The sequence below is a fragment of the Capra hircus genome, chromosome 13 (assembly GCF_001704415.2).
Source record: "Capra hircus breed San Clemente chromosome 13, ASM170441v1, whole genome shotgun sequence".
In the NCBI taxonomy this organism is placed as follows: domain Eukaryota; kingdom Metazoa; phylum Chordata; class Mammalia; order Artiodactyla; family Bovidae; genus Capra; species Capra hircus.
The window spans coordinates 21,571,573-21,589,436 of record NC_030820.1 but is presented as its reverse complement, the minus strand read 5'-3'; the positions used below and the strand labels follow the sequence as shown (position 1 = coordinate 21,589,436).

At 37.6% G+C, this 17,864-nt stretch overlaps 1 protein-coding gene across 2 annotated transcripts in view; it reads left to right on the top strand.

Moving 5' to 3' along the window:
- NEBL (nebulette) overlaps positions 1-17,864 on the top strand; it is a 383,839-nt gene that overhangs the window by 276,761 nt on the left and 89,214 nt on the right. The window contains exons 5-7 of one of the 2 annotated variants that reach the window (XM_005687916.3): positions 3,631-3,741; positions 15,173-15,274; positions 16,196-16,297. The exons of the other annotated variant lie outside the window; for it this stretch is intronic. Coding sequence (XP_005687973.2) covers positions 3,631-3,741; positions 15,173-15,274; positions 16,196-16,297 — 315 coding nt within the window. The remainder of the gene's footprint in view (positions 1-3,630; positions 3,742-15,172; positions 15,275-16,195; positions 16,298-17,864) is intronic. 2 annotated transcript variants of the gene reach the window in all.

Here is a 17,864-nt window from a genome sequence, read left to right as displayed (position 1 = left end):
TGATACATAGAAATCCCTAGAAAAAAAGAGAGACAGATGTGGAGATTTTAGAAGGACATATTGTTAGATAACTCTCTCTAAAAATTTTACAAAGATCACAAAGAAAGGTTCTGGAAATGGATGGACTGTGCCATGAAGTGGTGAGACCCTTCTCACAGGGGCTGTCTCACGCTGAGGTTAAATAATCCCTTATCATAGAAGTGATACAGGCTGCTCAGGCATCTGAATGGCGAAGATTTATGAGAGCTTATGTTTGTATCTTCAGTGGCCACAAGGTCCTGTTTCCGGAGGTTCAGGGTTGCCTGTGTTATGGGATTGGCTTCCCTGATAGCTCAGTTGGAAAAGAACCCGGTTAGATTCCTGAGTCAGGAAGATCTGCTGGAGAAAGGATAGGCTACCCACTCCAGTATTCTTGGGTTTCCCTTGTGGCTCAGCTGGTAAGAATCCGCCTTCAATGGGGGATACCTGGGTTCGATCCCTGGGTTGGGAGGATCCCCTGGAGAAGGGAAAGGTGACCCACTCCAGTATTCTGGCCTGGAGAATTCCATGGACTATATAGTCGCAAAAAACTGTACATGACTGAGCCACTTTCACTTCAGTACCTGTATAGTAGTTATGAAATATACTGTAAATCAGAAATATAATACATCATTTATATGTAGAGATGAGATATAAACATATAAGATGAAATATATAAGATAAATGTATATATTCCTTGTGTAAACATATTTACATATAGTTTATATAAGACTACTGTAAATATCTTCCCCTAGTTAGGTGTCTAGGGCCATAGCACCCTTAACTCACAAGGTATGAAGAACACAGTGTTAACCTGGGGAAATGCTACGCAATAATGACACATCCTAAGAAATCAAATTTATTAGAAAATTGATTAGCTCAACATACGTTTCCATTAGCTATTTTAAGGATGAAAATTAATATGATAAATTAAAGTTCAGCTGCTTCCAATTTGATGTAATCTTAATTCTAAAGTGGTGCTTAGTAGCAGCTATAAATGAAATGACTATTTTAATGCAGCAAGTAGAAAATTACATAGCCTTTTAAAGAAAGAGTGCTCTTTAAAATTGTGCTTGATGACTCACTACTTCTATGATAACCCACAAAACGATCAGCTGCATTGGTTATGTTTATAATGTCACAAATACCACAGTTAAAAACACAGAATCAGCCCGGTATCCAGCAGAAAGGAGACAGGCATATGCTAGTTCTTTTTACTTATAGCAGATCTCATAAAAGTTGTTCCTTGGCTTAAGAGACTTGGCCACCCATTAAACTCCTCCCCTCCACCAAGTTATAGAATGTAATGGAACTGAGATGATGTGCTTTCTCAGCCTGAATGGAAGTTCTTAATGGGTTTCTGCTTAACATAATTAATTGGTGAAAATTTTAAAGATATGTTCATCAAAATTAGATTTCCTGATGGATTAAATCAGTGAACAGACTCTAGCAAGATGAATTATCCCTGGAATAACATGAGGTGCTATATGGGAGGCTTAATAATCAGATATAGGAACAGAGCTAAGCAGGAGTGAACAAGACTTAGGGGAATTCATTGACAGAAATCTCAACATAGTAATCAAAAGGAAATTGGCATGATCTAAATGGCACCCCACTCCAGTACTCTTGCCTGGAAAATCCCATGGATGGAGGAGCCTGGTGGGCTACAGTCCATGGGGTCGCTAAGGGTCGGACAGGACTGAGCGACTTCACTTGCACTTTTCACTTTCATGTTGGAGAAGGAAATGGCAACCTACTCCAGTGTTCTTGCCTGGAGAATCCCAGGGACGGAGGAGCCTGGTGGGCTGCCATCTGTGGGGTCGCACAGAGTCAGACATGACTGAAGCGACTTAGCAGCAGCAGCAGCATGGATGTATTAACAGCATATAGCACATTAGAGATGATAACCTAGATTCAATTGAAGAATTCTAATTAGGACCAGTCAGGCCATATCTGGTATATTGTGGACACCTTAACAAAGAGGTGGAAGAGTTGGAATTTGTACTTTTGAGAGTGTGTAGAGTATACAGTGGAGAAGGCAATGGCACCCCACTCCAGTACTCTTGCCTGGGAAATCCCATGGATGGAGGAGCTGGGTAGGCTGCAGTCCATGGGGTCACTAAGAGTCAGACACGACTAAGTGACTTCCCTTCCACTTTTCACTTTCATGCCTTGGAGAAGGAAATGGCAACCCATTCCAGTGTTCTTGCCTGGAGAATCCCAGGGACGGGGGAGCCTGGTGGGCTGCCGTCTCTGCACAGAGTCGGATACGACTGAAGCGACTTAGCAGCAGCAGAGTATACAGGGGTTTAGTGCCTTAATCTGCACAGATAGTCTGGGAGTGGAAATCACTGAGAGCTGGGTTCCCACATTTAGAGTTCTGTCCTGTGAGCTAGAATCCTCCTGTATGGCCAAATGGTTGCATTGCTGGGGAGGTAGATTTGAGTTTCATTAAAGGAGGAACTTAGTGTCAGAACCTTCAAACTTTAGAAACTGTGATGCCCAGGTTGAGTTCTCTTTCACTGGAAGGTAAAAAAAAAACCAAAAAAACCTGGGTGGGGAAGTCAGAAAAGAGATTTGAACTTGGATAGTTGTACTAAGCACTAAGCACACACATTTTGTACCAAGTAATTCCAATTCCATTTAACATCTTATCAGTAAACTTTTAACATATATTTTAATTTATAAGTAATTCATTAATTTATTCTTGTTTTATTCTCATTCATTTATTCACTTATTTATTAATTTATTCACTCACTGAGCAAATGTTTATTGCAGTTTATGTCAAGCACTATTCTGAGTTATAAGGATTTAGTGAATTAGTTGCATTCTAGTAAGAGAAGACAGAAAATAAGTAATTTTATAAAAATGAAAGCTTATAATTTAAACTTGTGAAGGAAATAAACAGAATAATATAGGAATAGACTACCTGGAAGGGGATAATTTCCTGTCTTAGGGATCTTCTTTAATTTTTAACTCTGTTTTTGAGTTTGGTTATTTCTACTTCTGAAGCACTTCTGATTAGTCTCACATCTTCTCTCCAACCAGGGGTGGGACAGATTTAACGTGGTAGTGATGGGTGGCATTGCGAAGGTGCTTATTTTGCTAACAGAGAACAAGGCTTGACATATATGAGACTTGCATTATATTTTCTCCTAAAGGTTAGGGCTTTTAATAAGGTTTATTTAATATTATAGTTGTGCTTCCATAAAATTATAACAGTCAATTAAAAAATGACCAATTCACTTTTAAATATCCAATTGTTTCCCCAGTTTTGTCATTTACTTTCCCAGGATTTAAACCTTGAACATATATTAACTTAAAACCTTTTGGTTGTGGAAAGATTTCCCCAAACTGTAGATGAGATTTAAGCTAGAGGAACAGAAGTAGGGATTTTAGCGTGTGGACAAAAACTTTTGAAATAAGTGACACAGAGTTGGAATTAGTCTAAACAGAAGCACAAAGATTAAAGTATTGTGTATATTATTTCATTATAAAGGCTTAGGCAGATTTGACCAAATACTACGTAAAATCCTAGCAAAACACTGAAATTTAACGGGTAAGAAATTTCATACACCTCCAAATGAAACTAACAGTTATTTGTTTCTTCAGATTGCCTACAGGCAGAAGCATGATGCTGCCAAAGGAGTCTCAGATTATGCCCACATGAAGGAGCCGCCTGAGATCCAACATGCCATGGAGGTCACTAAGCACCAGAGTAATGTAAGCAGGCTATTCCTCATGATTTTCTGGAAAACTGTAGTTAACTCGCGTCAGGGCTACTGGATAAGTTGTTGAAGTTTAAATGTTACAACACTCCTGTTCAAAAAGGACTTTAAATCTTTTTTTTTAATCTTTATCTCTCCATGTCCATTCATAAGCACATCTGAATTATTCTCTCAGTGGTTATTAGAACCTTGTAGAATGCCTTTAAAATGTGTTCCTGCAGACCTGGAAATCGGGTTTCCAACAGCCTTTCCTATAGCTTCCTTGTCATGATGGCAATGCTCCTGTGGTTTCCAGTCTAGAACTGCAGAAGAACTGGGATGCTAGGGAGACTAAACTCCACTACAATTTCTTTCGGAATGTGTGTGGGGGCAGACGGTCACAAGACCCAAGAGGAGCAGGAAGACAATAGATGCCTGATGGCCAGCTTAGAAGCAGAAGCCCAGAGAGAGGAAACAAGCCTGTAGCAAGCACATTTCTTCTTTGGCTATAAGGTAGCTAGTACATCAACACTTTCATGTGTTTAATTAGCTATCACTACTGTCTTGGGGGTCTAGGAGAATATTTTTTCCTGAAATTGCAGTGGAAGCTTATTTGTCTCCTTAATCCACTCCAGTACTAAGTAAATCCTGGAAGATCCTATGGACAGAGGAGCCTGGTAGGCTACAGTCCATGGGGTCGCAAAGAGTCGGACACGACTGAGTGACTTCACTTTTCACTCTCACTTATCATGAATTCTTTGCTTTCTAGAAGGAATGTAGGAACTGTTTGTCAGGTTCTCTATGGGTTAGAATCAGTTAAGAAAGTGTTTGCCTTTATTGGGTCAGGAAGCTCCCTGTTCTTTGCAAAGAACCTGAAGCATCTTTGTCATCTCACACAGGCTCTGCCCCATCACTTAGTTCTTTTACTAAATTGTGCCTCCAGAGCCCCTGCTGTGCAGCATCTCTTTGTAGGATAGCAACAATCATCTGATATTAAATTGCAGGTCAATGCTTAAGTAAGAACTGAGTGAGGTTTTACATTTTAATTCAAATGTATAAACATATGCCAGTACCAAAAGTGCTTTTCTAAGATGGTTTAAGATTGATAAGAGATGAAGATGCTACATGTCTGTAATTACCAGCAAGGCCATTTTATCAGGAGGCTTTATAAGAACTTCTGCTTACACAATGACTATCACAGCCGTAATAACAACCACTTAGTGAGCACTGCCGTGCATGAGGAACTGTGCCAAGACTTTGATCATTTCCAGTTCTCACAGAATCCATGTACAGATTCCCATTTTGTAGATGAAGAAAATGAGACTGAAGAATCAAACTCCCCAGTCCAGTCTTTCTGTTACAATCTGCTGAGTCCCTCTTAAAGGTCACTCTTCGTTATTGTGTCAAGATTTTAAATGAAATTTTAAAAATATAGGTCGAAATAGGTTATCATTAGATTTCAATGGATCCAGTGCTCTTGTGGGAGAGAAAAGCTGAGACCCTGAGCCTCCACTGTTTTGAGCTGAAGAAACTTTGAATTTCTGTAAATGGTGTGGGTTAGAGGGTGGTCATGGTGGTCTGGGGAGGTGGCTGCCATTTTATAGACCCTCAGGAGACACTATCTAACTCTATAATTCAGTGAAATTCAAATACAGAAGTTCCTTATCATGGAACTGAGGTTATTATTTTAACTCTGCCTTTTCTTTTAAAAGGTCTTTGATTGAGGGATTGAGGGAATAGAGTAGAAAGCCCCTTTCTCCTCCATTCAATACTGTGTACTTATGGGAGAAGGATGTGTTTACTTACACTCCTCTGCCTGCTCGGCTCAACCTTTACATGCAAAGTTTGTACATATAATAGGATTTAGAAAGTGTTTAAGACTGTTTACTCAGATTTAAAGTGAGAATGATATTTGTATTCTACCTGTGAAGTAGTTGATATTCCCCTAGAGTCAAATCACTTAGAATAATACATTTGTTGTCCCTATGATATGAAATTTAACTGTGGGTCTTGAAAAACACAGGAAAGCAAGAATGTCTCTTGGTTCAGTAGGTGAGGCCACAGCATCTCCATGAAATACAAAACTATGTCTCCCATAAGACTTCAGTAAAATGAAATTCATCTGTAGAGAGTTTAACTAACAGAATTACCTTTTCATAATGTGAAATGTCTCTTTGCACTATATTAATGACTTACTATTTTAAAACAAAATGTGTTGTCACATGTTTATCTGATTTCCCTAGAAACAATACATGTTAGCATCTTGGCTTTTCATGTTTCCACCAAAATCAAGTCAACTTTCTGATGTCTGTTAGAGAACCAAGAAACCGGGACAATTACAGTTCAAAGCTTTTAATTTCTACCTCCTTTCTGGTCAGACTTTTTATTAGAACATTGATCAATGGGCCAGATGGAATCATTTTTCTTTCAGAAGCTGACTGTGGAGATGTGAATAAGTAGGCTGGGAAGAGATTCTTTGTGACTAGCCGACTAAATTTCCACCTCGGAATAACTGAGAGTTCCAAGGTGAAGAGTATTCTGGGGGCAGTGGTCTTTTCTTTCTCCCCCAAGTTCAATGATCATGAAACAGGAAAAAATAATTTCTCATAATATCCTCCATTGTCACATAAGTCAGAAAAGGAGTTGGGAGTTGGGCCAGGGATAAAAGGCTTCTTTTGCCGCATGTTGCCTGGATAACCTTGGACAAGTTACACGTATCTCCAAATCTGTTTTTTTCTTTCTTCTATGTAAAATTGGGGTAATGAAATCTACCTCAGAGAGCTCTTGCAAGTGATAAATTAGATATGATATGTAAAGGGCTCTGTTGAAGAGCCAGTTCAGAAAATACTAGTTCTGTTTGGTCCTCCTTCAGTTTTAAAGAGTGATTTAAGAGTTTAGGGTGATATCATTGTTAATTCAAAACAATGAAACAAGGTTAGAGTTCTAAGAAGGCCAAATCAATATGAAATTTATGTTAAGAAGCATTTAGGTCAAAAGGGTATATTCACAAGGTTCCTGAACCCATCTAACCACCTATCTTATTGATACTGTTATCAAAAAATGATTAAAAACAGCTCACCTGACTTATTATTATTACTATTTTTTTGTATCTTCAAGGATGTACCCTTGGCAAATGTTTCTAATGTAATTAAAGAAACTGGAGATATTCTATCCTGTTACTTTCCCCTAAAGATGGGTTTGAAATGAAAACCTCAGTAACATTATTAGTTTTCATCAGTCTTATCAGAGGCATGAAGAGCAGTACTTCTAAAGTTAAGTTAAACAAATTTTAGCTTCCATTTTAAGTTTTATAAATAATGTGATTTGTGTAGATCTGTGATGAAATTAGAGTGGTAAGCTTTCCCAAAATACCATATTGGTAGTCAATTCAATGTGTATAAGAAAGAGGTATTCATCAGGGGAAACCAAAGACATAATGCTCTTTTCAAGAATGATATATGTACTTTCTTAACATTAATAAAAACTTATCAGTAGACAAAATTTCCATTCTTTCAGAAAGAGAAAAATCTTAAGGATAAATAAATCACTAAAAAAATATTGGAAAAATATTTATTATCCTGTAATTCCCTGATGTGACTTACAGAAACAATGCTTTTAGAATTTAGCATTAAAATAGGTATATTAGGTTTTGTTCATTTCTAAGTACAAAAAAGATCTTCACGACCCAGCTAATCACGATGGTGTGATCACTCACCTAGAGCCAGACATCCTAGAATGTGAAGACAAGTGAGCCTTAGGAAGTATCACTACGAACAAACTAGTGGAGGTGATGGAATTCCAGTTGAGCTATTTCAAATCCTGAAAGATGATGCTGTGAAAGTGCTGCACTCAATATGCCAGCAAATTTAGAAAACTCAGCAGTGTCCACACGACTGGAAAAGGTCAGTTTTCATTCCAATCCCAAAGAAAGGCAATGCCAAAGAATGCTCAAACTACCACACAATTGCACTCATCTCACACGCTAGTAAAGTAATGCTCAAAATTCTCCAAGCCAGGCTTCAGCAATATGTGAACCGCGAACTTCCTGATATTCAAGCTGGTTTTAGAAAAGGCAGAGGAACCAGAGATCAAATTGCTAACATCCACTGGATCATCGAAAAAGCAAGAGAGTTCCAGAAAAAAACATCTATTTCTGCTTTATTGACTATGCCAAAGCCTTTGACTGTGTGGATCACAATCAACTGTGGAAAATTCTGAAAGAGAAGGGAATACCAGACCACCTGACCTGCCTCCTGAGAAATCTGTATGCAAGTCAGGAAACAACAGCTAGAACTGGACATGGAACAACAGACTGGTTCCAAATAGGAAAAGGAGTACGTCAAGGCTGTATATTGTCACCCTGCTTATTTAACTTGTATGCAGAGTACATCATGAGAAACGCTGGGCTGGAAGAAACACAAGCTGGAATCAAGATTGCCAGGAGAAATATCAATCACCTCAGATATGCAGATGACACCACCCTTATGGCAGAAAGTGAAGAGGAACTAAAAAGCCTCTTGATGAAAGTTAAAGAGGAGAGTCAAAAAGTTGGGTTAAAGCTCAACATTCAGAAAACGAAGATAATGGCATCTGGTCCCATCACTTCATGGGAAATAGATGGGGAAACAGTGGAAACAGTGTCAGACTTTATTTTGGGGGGCTCCAAAATCACTGCAGATGGTGATTGCAGTCATGAAATTAAAAGACACTTACTCCTTGGAAGGAAAGTTATGACCAACCTAGACAGCATAGTAAAAAGCAGAGACATTACTATGCCAACAAAGGTCCATCTGGTCAAGGCTGTGATTTTTCCAGTAGTCACTTATGGATGTGAGAGTTGGACTATAAAGAAGGCTGAGTGCCGAAGAATTGATGCTTTTGAACTGTGGTGTTGGAGAAGACTCTTGAGAGTCCACTGAACAGCAAGGAGATCCAACCAGTCCATCCTAAAGGAGATCAGTCCTGGGTGTTCATTGGAGGGACTGATGTTGAAGCTGAAACTCCAATACTTTGGCCACCTGATGGGGAGAGCTGACTCATTTGAAAAGACCCTGATGCTGGGAAAGATAGAGGGCAGGAGGAGAAGGCGACGGCAGAGGATGAGATGGCTGGGTGGCATCACCGACTCAATGGACGTGGGTTTGGGTGGACTCTGGGAGTTGATGATGGACGGGGAGGCCTGGTGTGCTACGGTTCATGGGGTCGCAAAGAGTCAGACACGACTGAGTGACTGAACTGAACTGAAGGCAGAATAGTTAATAATATCTATTCTGGTTTCTTCATAAGATTGTGGCGATGATAAAATTAATCATAAATATGGAAACTTTTATCAACTCTAAAATGCTTTTATCAACAATGATAATACTGCCAATAATGATAAAGCTCCATCATTTAGAAAATTGAAAAAAAATGTGTTTTCTGATGAATATCTGATCCTCTGTGTACCTATATTTAGAGATTTATATTTTCTTTTAAAAATAATGCTTAAGACTTAATTATTTAATAGCTTTTTACATGCAACATACCTAAACAGAAATAAGCCTTATTAAGATGGAATTTCCAGTCCATGTGCCTACTTAATGACACTTGGAGTGCTTCTCTAATGTGAAAGTTCATTACAAAAGAATTTCTTGAGGATGACTAAACTGGTGTTTTGAAATTATGACTAAATACAGATCATACTATTCACTTCTGTCCTACAAACTATCCTATCCAGCAGTTTCTTCTCACTAAGAATTGTTTTAACTTTCACCAGAGTAGTAAAAGGAATGAATAAATTTGGGGTCAGTTGGATTTGATTTCTTTTACTCTATCTGCTCACATTGCCCTTGGCTCCACAGGTGTCTGTCTGTGGTTTCCATGCTGCCTGCCATCCCTCAGTTCTCAGTCTTCACATCTCTAAGTAATTGCATTTCACTAAGGACCATCATGGTGGAGGGTTGGCTTTTTTCTAGTTTGTTAACTCACCTATTGAAGAATCTCAGATCACTGTTGTCAAAACATGAAATGCTCGCTGAAGAGTCACTGGGAGTCCTTTGCTCAGTGCTCAGTCTGGCTGTACATGGATAATAAAGGCATCCATTTCACTTCATTTTCAATATCTAATTGAAAGTTTCTCTTATTGGCCAAGTCCAACCAAGAATGATACAAAAAGAAGATTTTTCTGGATAACTAGTTCCAGCTTTGGGCGGGAGTGTTGACGGAGCTGAGTTGAATACAGGCTGGCACAACAATGGTGGGGTGAAGATTTACTAAATTCATGCGTTTAAAGTGTGCAGAACTACAGTACCTGGCACATAGCCTGCGTGAATGTAAGGAACATGCAAAAGACCTGGCCTTCCGAAACAAAAGTAGAAAGACTATTAGGGGGGAATAAACCGAGATTAAAGGACAATAAAATGAGATGAAAATGCAAGCTGAGAGGGAAAGTGAACATGGTCATATAAGGAAGAAATTCCAGGACAGATTTCGATAGAATTAAAAATTTTAAAAATTTAACTATAATTGATTGATCAATATTGTATTAGCTTCAGGTGATAGAATTAAAATCTCTATTGGAGGCAATAAAGAATAGATTTGACATTGCAGAAAAACATATGAAATGGAGGCTACATTTAGAGTTTGTAGATTCAGTAACAGAAATCCATCTCACATTAGCTCAAGTGAAAAATGAGAATTTATTGGTTTGCATAAAGCTACCTTCAGGCATAACTGGCTCCTAGGCTCCACAGTGTCACGAGGACCCCCTTCTTTCTCTATCTTTTGGTTCTTCTTCCTTCCCATGACTTCATTTGCAGATCAAATCTGTCTAGCTGGTCTCAAGGCTGATAATTCCAAAACTAAATCATCTTCACTGTGGCCGATCCCAGAAGAAAGGACAGCAGTTGTTTTTCCCCCAGCCTCAGATCCATCAGTGACTCTGACCTTGCTTGTTTATGTGTCTGCCCTCTGTTTAATCATAGTTTCCAAAGGGTTGGGGTATCTGGTTGGATAGCCTGTCACGTGGCCTCTCCTGTCACCAGAAAGGAAGGCTGCTTCTGATAGCCTCACCAAATAACATGGAGGGAGGAAGGGAGGGACAGTTTCCAAATAAAAAGTACCTGGAAGATTTTTGGGTTTCCCAGTGGTAATGAATTCACCTGCAATGCAGGAGATGAGGGTTCGATTCCTTGGGCGGGAAGGTCCTCTGGAGAAGGAACTGGTAACCCACTCTAGCATTCTTGCCTGGGGAAATTCCATGGACTGAGGAGACCAGTGGGCTACGGCCCATGCAAAGAGTTGGAGATGACTTAGTGATTAAAACAACAACAAAAGGTGGATTAAAAAAAAATAAAGAACACATGTCCACTACAAAGGAACAAAGGAGTAATTTAGGAAAATGATACAGATTCATAGAAATGGGCAAAGAAGTGAATTCACTGGGGGAAAAAAAAGGCAAGAGAAAGAGATCAAGCATGTAAAGTAATAATTCTAGGTGCTCCTGAGGAAGAAACCATAGTCGGTCTTTTTGAAAATATTACATACTGCCAAAATATACAGCAGTTTATCTTGAATACAAACTAAATGTATAAATGTGATATTAATGTCGTAATTGTTGTGTTTTAACCTATATAGGGCTTATAGAAGATAAGGATGAAACTTCACTGAAAGTTATAATAAGAGATTTAAAGAAATGGAGAAATATACATTTTCCTCCTGGGAACAGACTAAAATATTATTGAGATATAATTTTCCCTAAAATCATTTGGTTGGTTTAGTGCAGTGCTCATTAAAAGTCCATTTGTTTCCTTTGTGGAACTTATTAGAATTAGTCTAATGTTCATTAGTGAGAATAACTAGCTTAAATTAAGAAAAAAAATTGAAATAGAGTAATAAAGGCAACAGGGGTTTAATGAATATAAATCCTTATGAGTCATTCATTTAAGAAATGTGTGAGTGAGGCAGTGAATGTGAAGTCCTTAGTATGTACCTGGTACATAATAAACAGGGCTTCCCTGTGGCTCAGTGGGTAAAGAATCTGCCCGCAATGTGGGAGACCTGCGTTTGATCCCCAGGTTGGGAAGATCCCTTGAAGAAGGGAAAGGCTATCCACTCCAGTATTCTGGCCTGGAGAATTCTATGGGCTGTGTAGACCATGGGGTCACAAAGAGTCAGACATGACTGAGTGACTTTCACTCACTGACATCATAAACTGCCTAAAATGACTGCTTATTTCCCCTCCTTTTCCCATCTTCTTCCTTCTTCCCTCTTTGCCCCCTCCCCTTTCATTGCTCCCCCCTCTGCCATGTTTTTCATTCTCTCTTGTCCTCTGAGGACACGATAGGGAACAAAACATTAAGTAAAACGAGGTAAAATAAATCATAGGCCCTCAGGCCTGCACCTGTCCTGGGTTGATGACTTTTAGGAACCCCTATCTTTCTTCTTATTCAAAGCAGTTTTATATAGAACACCATTTTGCCATGAGAAGACTGCTGGAGAATAAGAGCGCATCCATTGTTCCAATTCAGTGAGCATTTAAGCTTTGATTATTCAGAAAACATTGCATTTAGGGTTTAGATTATTCAGAATATATATATATACACACACACACATATATACATATATATTATATATAAAATATATGTATATACATATATATTTTATATAAAACTGAATATATATATTCTGATATATACACACACACACACACACACACACACACATATTCTTCTGCATAACATTTTTATTCTTTCCTGGTTTGGATGGGCTGAAGAAGGGAGAAAATGCATAGTGCAGACATTTGAGAAATGTCAGATGAGTTTCCCTCAGCCCTAAGTCACAGGTGAGGTGGAGGAAGGCGAGTAGTCTGCTCAGGGCACATTGTCTCTGCACCACCCCTGTTCAGACATCCTTGCAGGGAGCACAGAGCAGGAGCCTGTGGCTCTGTGCGCCTCAGCATCAGTCCCTGTTTCCCAAGCCTTGGTATCCTGGGAGATCTGTAGTGACCAGGCCCCTGGGCTTTTCTCCTGTGTGGCTCCATGGTGTCCGCTTGTTTGAATGTGCAGCTCATGTCAATCTTAATATTTGTTTTGAGTCACATATGCCGGCCTCTAATTTGCAATTTACATGGATGGTGGGGCCCCATTCATTGTCCCAGTCCTGCCGCCTCTGTGCTGTTCACCTCGCTCCACGCAGTCATTAGGCTGAACAGCATATAATTAGGAAACCCATGTAAAGCATAGATTTCTGAGAGGTTGCAGCTCTTTTCAAAAAGTAAGGGTTTCCATTTTTACACTCATTCTTTTGTAAACAAAAAGACATTCCCCCCTATGGCTTTCATCTGAATGTAGTAACTTAGAAACAGTCTTGTAGGTGGGTAGTAATTTTGGTTTGTTTTCACCTGAGAGTCCGTTTCTGTTTACACAGCTTGTGTTTAACTCTGGGCAGCCTGAGGTTGATTGGCCATCATTTGTAGATGAGTGTGTTGCTTTTTGAAACCAATCAAAATTGGCTTATTTTAAATCCCTGAAGATTTTAAATTTACCCAACCAAATAACTCAGTTTTCAGCCTATATCTTTTGCTACCTGTGCACACAAAACTGACTTAAAATTGCTTGCTAAGCCTATGAAAATAGAAGCAGTGAAGAAAACAGCTGTTCTTGCCAAAATTTTGCTAATTATATTTAAGCTCTGTTCACTTGTCAGACAGGTTCATGATTATATACATAGTTTAGTCAATGATGAAGCCAATGCAAGATCTTAAATAGAAGTGTATAGACACGCTTCATTGAAATAAAATAATATAATGCATTAGGGAGCCTATGGAAGTATTAACACATCATTCCTTATACTTGATATTATTTTTTAAAGAAGTAAAAAAGTCCATTTTTTTAACACTGTAGGGTTATAACAAGATACATTACTATTATCTAGAACACTGATTTTTAGTGGTCAACTGGGGAATTCATTAAAATGCAGATTTTTGGGCCCCATTTAGCAAAATTATATTACAGAGAATTGAGGGTGGACCTCAGGAATCTAAATTTGTAATAAGTACTCTAAATGATGCTATTGCAGAAAGTTTGCAGGCAACATTAGAAGTACTTATTTTGAAGAATTTCCTAGAGGTCCAGTGGTTAAGACTCCATGCTTCCACTGTAGGAGTTCAATCCCTGGTCAGGGAGCTAAGATCCAGCAAACTGTGTGATGCAGCCAAATTTTTTTTTTTTTAAAGGATTATGTTTTGGGAAATTTGTGGGAATTCCTTAGGACTCCAAGCTTTCACTTCAAAGGAGCGGGTTCAATCCCTGGTCTGGGAACTAAGATCCCAAGATCCCACAAGCTGCACAGTGCAGCCAAAAGAAAAGAGAAAAAAAAGACCTATTTTATATAAATGCAATTAATTGTGCGTTCTTTATAAATGTTCAGTTGTACATTTCTGTGTTCTACCTTTTATGTCTTGAAAAAGTGAAGACAGGTTTTGAAAATGACCATTACTACATGCTTTGCATTGTAAATGTAATAAAATCTAATGTAATGGACAAGTTGACCAGCCCACCCACTGGTGAATTTGCCAAATAGAGCTTCATCTTTTCAGTTCATGACTGGTCTCAAGAAATAGAGAAGCAGGTAGACAGTGAGATGTTGCCCATTAGGGGTTATATGAGTTGGCTTCTGGTCTCTCCTCCCCTGTCACCTGAAGCATATTTGGCAAAATTTATATATATATTTCTCTTTAAATCTCTGTTCTCTATACTTTGGTTTGATTGTATCTAATGTGCATTCAGAGGACAGCTATTTCTTTTCTTTTTTCTTGATGGCTATTTCTTAATGTGAATCCTTTTGTTATTGGAGGATCAAGTCATTGCAATGATATTTACTGGAATAAAATTATTAGCACCTATCACTAGGCCTCCCAGATAGGGGCATATGAAAAGTCCAGTCAGGAAAGGAAGAGAAAGGTGTGGTTTGGAGTGTGCAAGGTAGAGTTCCAGAGTTTCACACACCCTCACCCCAGGAAATGACTTTCTATATTTGTGTACTGGAGCTTATCCTGTAATCACTGGGACTCAAGACTGTGTGATTGACAAGTTAATGACCTTGATTGAGGACACTTTGTATGTGAATATGCCTATATACATTTATCCATAATGACATGCTTTTAAGGGTAATGTATGTAAAATCCTATAAGCTTGGTTTTGTGCCATGGTATTGGAATTATATTTTTTATGTTGTATGAATTCAGTTCATATGCACTAATGTCAACGAGTCATTGGTATAGTAAAAAGAGAATATAGTTATCCAAATAAATGTTGCACATAATAAAAATTTTTTTAAAGTTATGATCAGTGACTTTCTTAGATGATTATGGTGAGGATAAGTTACATTAGGGACATTAAAACTAGCAGCTGTATGACATTACTCATTTCCTTTTTCTTTTTTTCAATCAAAACTGTCTCTTCCATCAGATTTTTTATAGAAAAGATGTACAGGACACCCACATGTATAACGCAGAGCTTGACAGACCAGACATCAAGATGGCGACACAGATCTCCAAGATCATAAGCGATGTAATCTCTCTTTCTTATTTTGAGCAGAATTGATTTCTTATTTTGGTGGAAGACAAAGCATGGCTTTGGTAGTTGGGTGATTAATTTAATTAGTGAAATTTATCAATCTGAATTAATGATGTCTCAATTTTTTATCTGAATTATCTCTTTGTGTAAATTATTTAGATATGTGCAGAAATTGATCAAACTTGACTATGGCTTGTGTTGTAATACTTAACAAAAAAAAGTACTACTCAGGCCTAAGATAACATTCACGTGTTTCAGCCTGAGAGTCGTTTGTCATTCATCTGGTTCCATAATTACCTCTCATCTTGTCCCAGAGAACTTCACTTTGGCCCGTTTTCCATCTTGTTGCTGTTAATTGTGCGGTTCTTGTTAGTCCGCATTTACCCATGCACATTTCTTGTGCACCGTGGCTGTTTTTCTCTTCCCTAAGACATCCGTCTTGGCAAATACCATTTTACTTAAACGTATCTTACATTCTGGTTAAAATATGATGACTTAACTTGAACCAAATGATTAAGTAGCATAGGCTGTACTCATCTTAAAAAAGCAATAATTATTTACTAAATTCAGCTGCATGTTAACCAGATGGGTTTAGATCAGTTACTAAGACTAAACATAAAAGACATATGTATGCAGAATGTGGGGTCTTAATTATCTAGAAATTCCTCCTGGATATAATAAACACAATGATGATGGTGACTAGATTCACAGACTCAAACTTAGTAATTATTTTACTACAAAAGACCATTGTTTTTATAAAATCAGTTTCTTCTTAGCAGTCAGCATTTTAGAATTTGGTGAGTGGTCAGGAATATTTTTTTATGGGCTGACGGTCTATTAATTTTATTTTGGCTATTGTCAGTGTAATTTTTCACTGGAAAATAAAAATATCTGACATTTTCTTATTCATTTTAGGCTGAATACAAGAAAGGGCAAGGAGTAATGAATAAAGAGCCTGCTGTAATTGGAAGACCAGATTTTGAACATGCTGTGGAAGCTTCTAAACGTTCTAGTCAAGTAAGAATCTAGTGATATTTCACAATGATTTTATTCAGAGATTTTGTTTCTAGCAGCACTGAAAAATATTTTACTTTAGATAATGTCTTTAATGGCAAGAATATACAAAGATAATGTTCCTGTAACCATATCAGATAGGATTACAATAATTGTAAATTTCACTAAGGGATAAAATATGTCGTTTTGAGCATGAAACTAAGTGTTCTTTTCTTCTGGCTCAAATTCTAGCTTTTTCCAGTGAGTTCAGCCATTTTGTCACATTTCCTAGAATTTCTGAAACTTAGCAATAGTCATATCAATTAGATTAGATTAGATGAATAATTAAATTTCTATCTATATGTTCATAAACAGAATTTTTAACTTAGTAAGAAAAATGACAATTTTCTCAATGTTTAAGTCTTTAATCACACATTTGAAACTAAGTAATGACAATAAAGAAAACACTGAAATCATTAAAAGGATCTGAAGAAGTGTACAGACATTTGGCTGAACATGTCAATAGATAAAAATTACAACTTTCCCCAAATTAATACTTAAATATCATGCAATTTCAATTAGAATCCAGTAATTTTTTTGAAGTATGGATAAATGATCTTAGAGTTTGAATGGCAAGGAAATGCCTGAAAATAGCCTTCAAAAGTATTAAAGACCAGTGAAGGGGAACTTACATTGTGAGTTCCTATAACATAGTATAAAACCACTGAAATTAAATCAATATGGAATTGATATATAAGAGATAAAATAATCAGTAGGTTAGACTAGGGAGTCCTGAAATAGACTCTAACGTATATAAGAATTTAATATATGATAAAAGTTTTGACTTAAGTCAGTGGGAAAAAGTTATGTTAGTTAATAAATGGTGCTGACATAACTGGCCATCCTTCAGGGTAAAAAGAAAATTGGACCTGAATCTTAAACCATCTACAAAATAAATTCCAGATGGATTAAAGATATGAATGTAAACAAAAAAATAATTTTAAAATCTTAAAAGAAAATCCAGGAGACTGTATATACCGCATAGGGATATATGTGGTCTATACAGAGGGATAACCTGAGTTATTCTTAAAATTGGAGATCCAAAAGCTCCAAAAGAATAATTAGACAGGCTTGACTACATAAAAATTAACACTTCTTTTAATGGAAAAAGGTAACATTTGTAAAGTCAACAATGACAGCAAACAGTAATTTTTATGCATGTATATAGTGTTTTCAACTTTGAAAATGTCCTTTCTTCAAGTTGCAAATGTCTTAATTGGGTTACATTTCAAAACGGAGAAACGTAAATGAGGAGAACTATAAAATCTAACTGAAGAACATAAAATAGTATCTGGACAATTGAGAAGACCTGCTGTGTTCTTAGCTCTGGAGGGCCTGAGAAGGGCTGTGATTCCGAGCTTTTCTCAGTCCAGACAACGCTTGCTGAAGTGGGTGTTGACACGTACCTGGTAGGTAGCTCTTCCAGTATCGCTTTAGATTTTCTGACTTAGGATTTCAGCCTTTTCTGGGGGCACCGAGGTCTAGTGGTGGTATAGAAAAGCTGTGCAGCTTGGCTGGGTAATTAATAAAA